We start from the raw sequence: 10,457 nt of genomic DNA, 5'->3' as shown, positions 1-10,457 counted from the left end.
ACTAGACTACTTATTCCCGATTCTCACAAGTGATAGTTTCCACCGAATAATCATTATCCTATCGTTTGTTCATCATTTCCATCCTCATTACGTTTATACTAATCCACGCAATTATGAATTATATGATGGTGTGAATGTACAAACAGTCAAAGACCCGCACAGCCCTGGTCTCAATTACCCGTGATTTAGCATAGCCTCAGAAGCTAACCAGTTAACTAATAAAATAAATACTAGTTAACGTAGTACGTGGGTGTTGTTATTCATCAATACCCACCATCACGTAGAAAAATAAGCCTCGAAGTTAAGCGAGCGGGCGAATGAAAGCGGCCATCTGTCGCTATGTGCTCCACTTCCTGTGCGGGTACAATACTGCAATTAGTGGGGAGGATCGTCGGTGGAGGTGGATTTGAAATTATAAGCGGGTGGCTATGTTCCGCTACTTAGATCGGTGTGATGGGAAGTAGTATTAGAAAATGGTCACATTGATATCTATGGTAATCTTTTTTTTTTTTTTTTTTTTTTTTTTTTTTTTTTTTTTTTTTTTACTTTTTCGTTTCTTTAGGGCTTTAGTTGAGCCTCTTTAGAGAAAATAAAGGAGAGTAGAATGTGGAGAAAACCAGAAAAAAAAGAAAGGAAGGGAGGAAGAGAAAAGAGAAATTAGAAATTAGACAGGAAAAGAAATTTAAAGAAAAGCGTGAGAGACAGATCGATTCCTGCTAACTACCATAACTATCAAACTACTAAGCAACATCCATTACTTCTCCCCACCGAACCAAGCCTCATAATTTCCAAAATCATTCAGCTTATACCGATCCAAACAGAGATGATAGAGAGCATACCCCTGAATAAACTCATTAACCCGTTTCAAGAGTTTAACATCACCCTGACACGCTCCACGCAGCCTCTGAATACAATCCAAACACTGGGCAGCTCTGATCTCGATAGCCTCATACTCCGAAACACCCAGACAAACACAAGTCTGTCTAACCAACGTACCAGCCTCATTTCCCAAGACAGACTCCTTGTAGAAAGAAACCACATCATTCAATCGATCCACAATAGCAGCCATATCTGGAATCAGAGGGAAGTACGACGCTACATTCCAGGACCCAGGGAAATTGAGAAACGCGTAAGCCTCTCCAATGGCGCTTTTCTGTCGAAGGAAATCAGGAAACATCGAGGTTGATGAAGAGAGCATGAAATCATCCTTTCGTTCTTTTTGTTCTTCTTCGAGGATATTGATACTAACGTAATCCAAGACGGATTTCATGATCATGTCGCCGGCGAAAGTGTCATAGTATTTGGATAGATCTTCGAGAGATGTGTACAGGCCGTTGAGGAATTTCAAGTCAGTAGACTGGCCGAAGAAGACCGATCTGTAACTTTTCATCTGATCGCGGAATGATGCATCCGTGCAGATGTTATCGAGGGAGAAGATGTACGCTGTCCATACTGCTATGGATAGCCTGAGTGGATCTTTGAGACTGGGATAGAAACATTCTGCTACGACTGCTCCTGCTTCAGAGGAGGCGCGTACCACATCCTCTGGCAGTCCGGAGAGTGTGAATTGATCGAGGACTTCTTGATGGAAGGCTTCGTCTTTGTGATAAGGAGGTAGATCTAGGAAAACCTCTTCTAAGAAGGGAGAAATGATCTTGAAGAAGTCATCGGGGGTCACGGTTGTCATGGTTATGGAGATCAGGATGTTTGTGTTGTCTTTGAGGTGGTTTCACGTGCAATTTTAGGGGGTATTTATGTCACTAGTACACTGCCATAAATCTCCGTCTGCTATACATGGATAGGAGTTCTACCATTTCAATCCATTACTAGATCTACTTCATTGTACAATCTGTAAGAACGGCCCGCCATTCTTGAGTAACATGTCTCCTCAGCGGATGTTGTTTCCAGCCTTATGTACTAATTTGATTGGCGTTGAAGTGGCACGTGAAAGGTCACTAGGTATGGTGCGACATTGGCATGAGCTATGGGTAAGGTCTTAGCGGGGGAGAACCGGTGAGGGTGTTCATGTTGTGTTAAGGGGGCATGAAAGAATGAGGCCTTATCTGCCGGGACACTTTGTACAGCTCTAGTTACGGATTGATCAGTGGGTGATACATGCAGTAGGCATGGAAGAATCGGCCAAGCCTATCTCCAGTGATGGTATGATTTTTGCGGAGGTAGACAAGAACTTGCTTATTTCTATATCTCTTCTATCGAGAATTCGCTGTCTCTGGCATTACTCATGAATGGTATTTATATTGCACTATCGACAGAAAGACACAACAGAAAAGCTATACTTGAAAGATACTAGTTCTGTTTTGCCATTTTCTTCACCAAAGCTAATGAAAGCTTGGCTACATGTGAAAAAAAGGTCTAGAAACGTCACATGAAGCACATGCAGAATCCACACTGACAGCCAATGCCACACTGGGCATAGCGCATGAGACTTCGTTCCGAAATGAAGCAAGGGGAGGGAACACAAGTGCCTACTAGCCATGTATGGCAGGATGCAGGGCCCATCGTATGACAAGGCTGCATCATGCCAAATTTACTGAGCTCCACCAGGAGATCAGTGTCAAGACTTCTATGACGTCCCCGATGTGGTGTTGCAGACCAATTAGTACATTACCTACAAAGCCACTGAACATGAGATGGGAGTGGGTGAGTCAGATAGAGAGATTGGACATAGTGATCACATCATTGCTAGAGGTTTCGTATGGGGTTTGAATGACCGCTGCCATGATATCTTGAGTTGTACAAGGCCAGAGACTTACTCTGACAATATCCCTACTGCTCCCTTTTAGCAACACAAATTAGGGTGGGAATTTTAGTTCCGAATAATCTACCAAGGGAAATCTACAATGCTCTCCAATACAGCATAGCTCAATTTCCATCAGTGGCTTAGCAAGCTAAACAACTAAACAAATCTGTTTGTTCACCTCGAATAGCTTGTACATCAGATAAAAGGGCCTTGATCACAATGCTTGCTGATCTGCAAAGTACACACTATCCGAATCGGGGACCCAGAGTCTCAAAGCCATCTATATTCGAATCTGCTTCATGAGTATGTCACTCGAAAGCTACCTATTTTTCCACTGACGTCACTCCCCAGACAGATCTCAAACTACTACTCTAAGGGAGAAGGATTAAACAGGTAACTCTGACGAGACTGGAAAACACGTGTATAGGTCCCATCTGAATAGCCATGGCTGTGTTTTTCGACTCTTCGCAATAGATTAAACCCGAACAGGCAATTGAGTTGTTCGGGAACAGAAAATGCGGGGAGGCTATCCCTGTTGCAGGGATAATCATCTCAGCACTAGGCCGGTAGAGGTTTAGTCGCCCAAGGTGGATGCCTCAGCCCCAGTCTCTGTGGAACGCGTCAAGATTCATGACAACACCTTAAGCCTGAACAGGAAATAAATTTGCGACCGCAGGAACTTCAACAAGGCTGACTATTTGGGGGCCGAACTCAGCCTCAACATGAAAAATTAACTCCGATTGTTTTGATTTGACACTGGGAGATTGCGGTCTGCGTGAGATGAACTTATAAAGAACTTTGGGGTACCTGCTCTCAACATGTCTGGGACCTGCAAGCTTCTCTCAATCGCCTTCTATATTCCTTGAAATCCTCTCATCAGACATCATGACGAGGCAGTCTTCTCTCGTTCCCACGCTACTTTCGCTAGCATCGCTAGCAGCTCTCTCACAAGCAGAGTTGGGCAAGATCCAATGGAGAGGATCTTGCAACTTAACCAGTTATCCGACATTGGTCTGCGGAACACTAGACGTCCCATTGGACTACACCGAGTCGAATTCCAGCAAGACCCTGACTCTCGACATTGCCAAGTGGCCAGCAACCAAGAAACCGGTTTCGGAGCCTATCATTTTCAACTTTGGAGGACCTGGTGTGAATTCGTTTGAGGGCCTCGGACTTTATGGAGAGGAGTTTCAGGCGTAAGTTGCTGTCTAGCTTTATCGCATCTTATGCTGACTGACATTCGTTCTCTAGAATCCTCGGCGGCCACAACGATTTGATCGCCTTTAACAATCGGTTCGTGACCAGTCTTTCCTCAAATTGCGAACAAATAATAACTTATTACCTTATCTAGTGGCGTTGGAGACACCATCCCATTTTCGTGCTATAGCGATGACGCCACCCGTGAACTCATCGCCCTCCAAGCCCCTAACGACGGCAGAGCATCCAGTACAGCTTTGGGAGAAATCTGGGCGCAGAACGCAAACATCGCACAGGCATGCTATGCTACGAACAATCAGACCGGTAGCCTTATCGGAACTAGCTTTGCTGCCAGGGACATCGTGGAGGTCGCTGATGCGCTCACTGGGAAGGATAGTTTGGTGAACTTCTGGGGTATGTATCACGGATACACCGAGGCTATGCTTTTACTGACACTATATTTAGGATTTTCGTACGGCACTACAATCGGTTCTGTTCTGGCAGCCATGTTCCCGGAACGAATGGGATATGTCGCGCTTGATGGAGTGGATAACCCCAGAGAGGCTCTCTATGGATAGTGAGTGGCCCTTTCAACTTTCCTAACCTGCTATATTCCGGATAGCTAATTCCTTCCGAATAGCAACGCACAAGCTGTTGTGGACGTCGACAAAGTTTTCGAAGGCTTCTGTGCGGGCTGCATGGCCGCACCGGACCTGTGCCCGATCGCCAAGGAGTACACCAGTGCCGCGAACTTGGAAGCTGCCATCTACCTGATGCTCGAAAACCTCAAGTATAACCCGATTGCCATTCCTGAAATTGGTGGCATTGTGACTTGGAGCGACGTCAAATCTACCATCTTTGAAGCCATGTACCTCCCCAGCTCCTGGCCCTTGACCTCTGAGCTTCTTTACTACGTGCAAACCCGGAACACAACAATCCTTGGAAACTCTGAGGTATACGAGACCATCAAATCTTACGGCCAATCGGCTTCCTTGACTTCGGCTTCCGATGAGGTCGGCACGGCCATTACATGCTCCGACAAGCATCGTTCAGCCACCATGAAAGAGGTCCTCCCGTACATTAAGGCCAGACAGGCCCTGAGCAAGATCGCAAGTGACGGCTCGGACGGCGACATGAGATGCGCGCAGTGGAACCCGAAGATGTTCGCCAAGGAACGCTACTCCGGTGACTTTGAAGTCAAGACAGCTAACCCGGTGTTGATTCTGAGCAACACCTATGATCCCGCAACTCCTCTTCCCGCAGCGAAGAACTTGACAGAAACTTTCGAGGGAAGTGTTTTGCTCGAACAGAACGGATACGGTGTATGTTCCAATTTCCCATTTTCTATTGTCTAAAGTGAGCAAGCAGCTAACCTACTGGTGACAGCATACTACCCTGTCCATGCCATCTCTTTGCACTGCCAAGGCCGTCCGGGCTTACTTCACCAATGGCACATTGCCCGCTGATGGAACTGTCTGCCAGGTGGACGTGCCTCTCTTCACAAACTTGACATACAAGGATGTGTGGCCGAAGAGTTTCCAACGGAGTGTTGAGTCGAGGGATGATGCGAGTGTCCTCAAGGCTTTGATGTCCATTCGTGATAAGATGTCACGCCGCAGGATCTGGTAAGACTGATGTCACGAGTGGACAGCTTCACGTCTTAGAGCATTGAAGTCATTCAATTCAGACGGTTCTGGTTACAGACTGGAAATTGTATTTGTTAGATTCAGGGTTCTCCCGATCTTTATACCCATTTAATGATTATTAATGTCAGTTTACACTGCTTCAACTTTGTACCGGTTAGTAGATCGACCAGGCTGCGCTTCAAAGGGGAGGTCCCGAGCTATACAATTACTACCGACTTTGCACCTAATCTTGTGGTAAGAACCATTTGATTTATTTATTTTTGGGAAGGGGGCGCTGGGATTAATGAGGACTGCGCTACAACAACAGGCTCGTCTGAATGATGTCTCCACTTGTCTCAATTTTAACTGTGAATTTCAGGCCGGCTGATGTAAGGAAATTCACCGAGTATTGTCCTGGGGATGATGGTATCTAACTTCTCCATCAATTGTCTAGTTGTCCTGCCACTTGACATAAAAGATGTATGTAGATGCAGGAAACGGAAGTTTCCAAACTTAAAAGTGACCGTGTGAACTACCACCCTTCACTAGTACGTGTGCCCTCTCACTCTCAACTTCTCCACTTATAGTCTTTGCACCGTCGCCCAGTCTCTTTCTACAAACTTCCCCATTCCTTCAGCGCTCGACAGACACCATGGATCAACCAACTCATATCATCGACCCGGAAGGAGAGGTAATCATAGTCTTACGCAATGCCAACTCTCCCTTCGCACCAGACGATTACGAAGACATGAATACTGAAGCGGATGCCTTGGAACTCCCAGAAACAGATGGAGAGCAACCTGCTGGGCAAACCGACGAGAAGCGACTTGCCAAAGAACAGCCGCCCGAGACGCCAGCCGAAGACGCGCCCCTCAGTGAGACACCAGAAGAGAATCATTTCCGCATTCGAGTCTCCGCGAAACATTTAATGTTCGCGTCCCCGGTTTTTAGAAACATGCTCACTGGAGGCTGGAAGGAAAGCATGACTTATCTATCGAAAGGCTCCGTTGAAATCACTGCCGAGAGTTGGGATATTGAAGCGCTACTTATCCTACTTCGCGCAATTCACGGACAACAGAGCGAAATCCCTCGAAATCTATCTCTCGAAATGCTCGCCAAAGTTGCTGTTTTGATCAACTACTATGACTGCAAAGACGCCGTGTCGATTTTGACAGATCTATGGATCAACGCTCTGGAGGAAAAGGTTCCCGAATCAGGTTCCCGGGATTTAATGTTGTGGGTCTGGGTCTCTCAATTCTTCAAACTGTCTTCGCAGTTCATAACATCAACATCGAATGCCATGTCGCAGTGTGATGGCTTGATTACCAGCCGAGGGCTTCCAATACCCGAGAAAGTTATCAGTAAGGACACACAAACGCTAAATGGCTTTTATTTCTAATAGGATTACAGACGTAATGAATGAACGTAGGAGTGGGGCTATTAATGAGATATTCCTCCGTCTGAATAAGATGCGTGAAGATCTTCTCAGCGGCAGTCGGGGTTGCGACTTTGAGTGCAGATCGATGACGCTCGGAGCTCTATTGAAGCATATGCATTCTAATGATCTACTTCCACTAGAACCCGAGGCTCCTTTCCCAGGACTAAATTAAGCTGGGATCTTTAGGAAGATACAGTCTTTCAAATCACCATACTGGTACTCTGCCCCCCGTTCGCTTTTTGTTTTTGACGAACCCAGAGCCGGCTCGTCCCCTCATAGATGTCAGTCTTCTTCCTTCAATACTGTTATCCAAGGAATGACAAATGCTATCAACGGCCTTGATTCGTCGATTATGGGCCTATGAGTGATCCAGAATATGTGAAATCTTAGTATCCTCTTAGCATTTCAGTATCACGTTCTTTTTTCTGTGGATGAATGATATCGCTATTGAATGTCACTGGCTGGGATTCCAGCATCTCTGTGGGGTAGAGAAAGCAGAGCCAGAATGAAATTTCTTTGGCCACTGAGCTGTCCAAATTGGTATAAAGTTGCCTTTCAGGGAAGCAATGTTCAGCTTTTGTCGACCTTCGACAAAAGCGGCAGGAAGTTTCTATATCTGAGGAATCCGCCTCAAACATACAGCCATCTCACTATTCATTGCGCCACCCAGCAGCCCCTGGATTGACCTACATATTTAGATATGTTTACTGTGTATGATATGCTAATATCAAGAGCGGGAAAGAAAAGGAAAGAAAAAGAAAAAGGAAATGCCAGCTCCTGCTAGTTACAATGAAGAGCGGAGGAGCAGAGCAACAGTATGTTTAAGGCTTTCATCTTTCTATCTAGAATTGGATGGGAAAAGAATGACTTAGGTTAAATTTCTCCGTGAACACAACATGAAAGAGTTGGCTGAAAGGCTAACTGATTTGACCAATATATTAACAGCTCAGTATAGAAAACGCCAGAGCTCAGCCATCATATCCCAAGGTTCTTGCGCTCTTCTAGTCCAAGAGGTACAGGTAATCAATATACTCATATATTATGTATAGTTCAATCAATTATTCTATGAACAGATTTTCAGTTCCAGGCGCAGGTCTTGGATCTGCCGATAAAGCCGAATATGCGAGACCTCGGACGGCACAATAGCCACCCGATCTTCTCCGCACGGACATGGCCACGCGTGTCTCTAGCCACTAACACCATAGTCGAGACGATTACGAGACCATCATTCATGGCCAGGATTGCGCAAGGCATTTGACAGATGCGGGGTTCCCATTTCGCCGTCGATGCTGATACGAGAGTGGTTGTTGTTGGAGAATTGTTGCACAAGTCGGGACGGCAATTGCGTGATGGCCGGGAGTTATGCTTATCAACCCCATTCCGGGTTCCATATATCTCAGCCAATGTCCCAGCAAAAGTAAAGTCACAAAGCGGTCTTTTAGTTTAACTCCTACCAGTTCTATTACACTGTGCATAACATGGCTCCCGGACTATCTGCAGATCTCCCCATCCACTCGCACCCCGCATCCAGTGGGGATGGCCCAACTGACCAACCACGGTATCCCGCTCCACTGAAGCCCAGTGGTGCATTGGATGAGTTCGCATTCGAAGAGACAACCCCAATCATTGGCCGTGAATACCCCACCGTCAACATCGTCGATGATCTCCTGAACGCTCCCAACTCCGATGAGCTGGTGCGCGACCTTGCCATCACGAGTACCTCTCCCAATCTAACCCCAACTGTATCTTCCCCATCACTAACCATGACCGACAGTCTCCCAACGCGGCGTCGTCTTCTTCCGCGCTCAAACCAATCTCACGGATGACCTCCAGAAAGTTCTCGTCCACCGACTGGGCCAACTAACCGGCAAACCCTCCACCTCCACCCTGCACATCCACCCCCTGCTGAACAACACCAACGAGTTCGGCACCGCAGACGCCGAAATCAGCACAATCAGCTCTCTCGCCCGCAAGAAGATGTTCGCCCACGATCGCCAACCCGACCGCCGCAGTTATGACTCGGCCCAATGGCACTCCGATATCCAGTTCGAGCCCGCACCAGCTGACTACACCTCGCTCCGACTGACCCAGCTCCCCAAAACCGGTGGAGACACCCTCTGGGCATCTGGGTACGAGCTCTACGACCGGTTTTCGAAAACGTACCAAAAGTTCTTCGAAGGCTTGACAGCGACGTTCGTGGGCGATGGCTTCATCAAGGCGGCGGAGAGAAACCCCAAGGAGTACAAGATCTACACTCAGCCTCGGGGAAGTCCGCTCAATGTTGGGGAGGAGCTGGTGGCTGTTCATCCGATCGTGCGGACGAATCCGGTGACGGGGTGGAAGAGTATCTTTGCGTTGGGACCGTTCCCGAAGTATATCAATGAGCTGAACCAGAATGAGTCGGAGGAGTTGTTGAAGAAGTTCAAGTCGATTATTGTTGAGAGTCACGATCTGCAGGTCAGGTTCAAGTGGAGGAATGAGCATGATATTGGTATGTTCTATACACTTGCTATGTTGTTTATTTTGTGTTCTAACGCTCGATAGCTATCTGGGATAACCGGAGTGCTTTCCACACGGCTACTTTTGATTATGAAGGCCTTGGGGAGAGATTCGGACACCGGGCGGTCGGTATTGGTGAGAGGCCTTACCTTGACCCGAACAGCAAGTCCAGGGCCGAAGCGCTGGCGGCTGAGGGTCTTATCTATTAGTCCCATGATGTTAGTATGCATTTGGAACTGAAGACAGCTTGATGTCGACAGAGGCAATGCTCTATCCGGCGGTTAGGAGGATATGCTAGTACCTATTATGTCTTATATGGTATATAGAGATGACACTGCGATGAATTTTGCTGCTAAGATGCATAAGGCGCCTTACATCAATTATTTTGTCCGTATGTTTCGTTCTTGGGGATCATTGATTCCTGGTAACATTCGTAATCCCAGCACGATGTATAACTGGTTTGCGCTGAGAGGGATACCACATGTGACAACACACTTCAGAATATATATTTGGAGGGTAAATTCTGAGTTGAGAATTTTTCGAACCTGATTTTCTCTTTGCTCGTATATATTTTTCCCTCTTTCGTTTCATTACATTATCTCTTTTTTGACTTCTATATACATTATCTTTCTATTCCTATTCTGCATTGTGTGCTTCGATAACGCATGGTTTTCTTTGGGCTCGGACGGCGGATCGAGAAGAACAAAAAAAGGGGAAAAAAGATAATGAGCCCAGCCCGGCTCGATCGGACAACCTTACGATCTGGAGTCGCTGTTGGAATTCTGTTAGAGGATGTTTTTGCAATCCAATTGGATGCAGGTGAACTTACTACGCGCTACCAATTGCGCCATAGGCCCATTTGTTGGTGACGGTAGGTCATTAAAGTGCTTAATGTAAAGCAATTACGCAAGACAAAATGGACTGATGTGATCGTCGC

General features: G+C 46.6%; 4 protein-coding genes and 1 pseudogene across 5 annotated transcripts; 3 read left to right on the top strand and 2 right to left on the bottom strand.

The window, feature by feature from the left end:
- Window positions 1-754: 754 nt before the first annotated feature.
- BO85DRAFT_464221 (terpenoid synthase) lies at window positions 755-1,687 on the bottom strand (the record flags this gene model as incomplete). The annotated part of the gene is made up of 1 exon (XM_025661973.1): window positions 755-1,687. The coding sequence occupies one exon, from the start codon at window positions 1,685-1,687 to the stop codon at window positions 755-757; it is 933 nt and encodes a 310-aa protein (XP_025510035.1).
- Window positions 1,688-3,646: 1,959 nt separating this feature from the next.
- On the top strand, window positions 3,647-5,587 carry BO85DRAFT_524662 (alpha/beta hydrolase; the record flags this gene model as incomplete). Its single annotated transcript, XM_025665430.1, has 6 exons — window positions 3,647-3,957; window positions 4,013-4,054; window positions 4,113-4,372; window positions 4,424-4,535; window positions 4,599-5,280; window positions 5,345-5,587. The coding sequence occupies 6 exons, from the start codon at window positions 3,647-3,649 to the stop codon at window positions 5,585-5,587; spliced, it is 1,650 nt and encodes a 549-aa protein (XP_025510034.1).
- A 561-nt stretch (window positions 5,588-6,148) lies between these two features.
- BO85DRAFT_508149 (uncharacterized protein) lies at window positions 6,149-6,999 on the top strand (the record flags this gene model as incomplete). The annotated part of the gene is made up of 2 exons (XM_025664444.1): window positions 6,149-6,944; window positions 6,986-6,999. Exons 1-2 carry the CDS (start codon window positions 6,236-6,238, stop codon window positions 6,997-6,999), a joined length of 723 nt encoding a protein of 240 aa, XP_025510033.1. The 5' UTR covers window positions 6,149-6,235.
- Window positions 7,000-8,432: 1,433 nt separating this feature from the next.
- On the top strand, window positions 8,433-9,886 carry BO85DRAFT_454317 (TauD/TfdA dioxygenase family protein). The gene is made up of 3 exons (XM_025661258.1): window positions 8,433-8,737; window positions 8,796-9,512; window positions 9,566-9,886. The coding sequence occupies exons 1-3, from the start codon at window positions 8,500-8,502 to the stop codon at window positions 9,727-9,729; spliced, it is 1,119 nt and encodes a 372-aa protein (XP_025510032.1). The 5' UTR covers window positions 8,433-8,499; the 3' UTR covers window positions 9,730-9,886.
- A 360-nt stretch (window positions 9,887-10,246) lies between these two features.
- On the bottom strand, window positions 10,247-10,377 carry BO85DRAFT_t275 (annotated as a pseudogene). Its single transcript has one exon. The product of its transcript is annotated as a tRNA-OTHER (tRNA).
- Window positions 10,378-10,457: the final 80 nt, after the last annotated feature.

The sequence above is a fragment of the Aspergillus piperis genome, assembly GCF_003184755.1.
Source record: "Aspergillus piperis CBS 112811 unplaced genomic scaffold BO85scaffold_35, whole genome shotgun sequence".
Taxonomy (NCBI): domain Eukaryota; kingdom Fungi; phylum Ascomycota; class Eurotiomycetes; order Eurotiales; family Aspergillaceae; genus Aspergillus; species Aspergillus piperis.
Note: the sequence above shows the minus strand (reverse complement) of the source record. Positions and strands in the feature narration are given on the sequence as shown.

Excerpts from the sequence above, each read along its gene's own strand:
- BO85DRAFT_454317 (XM_025661258.1), top strand. The coding sequence starts at position 8,500 with ATGGCTCCCGGACTATCTGCAGATCTCCCCATCCACTCGCACCCCGCA. Across the intron at positions 8,738-8,795 it reads GCGCGACCTTGCCATCACGA|TCTCCCAACGCGGCGTCGTC; the intron begins GTACCTCTCCCA and ends CATGACCGACAG. Across the intron at positions 9,513-9,565 it reads GAGGAATGAGCATGATATTG|CTATCTGGGATAACCGGAGT; the intron begins GTATGTTCTATA and ends AACGCTCGATAG.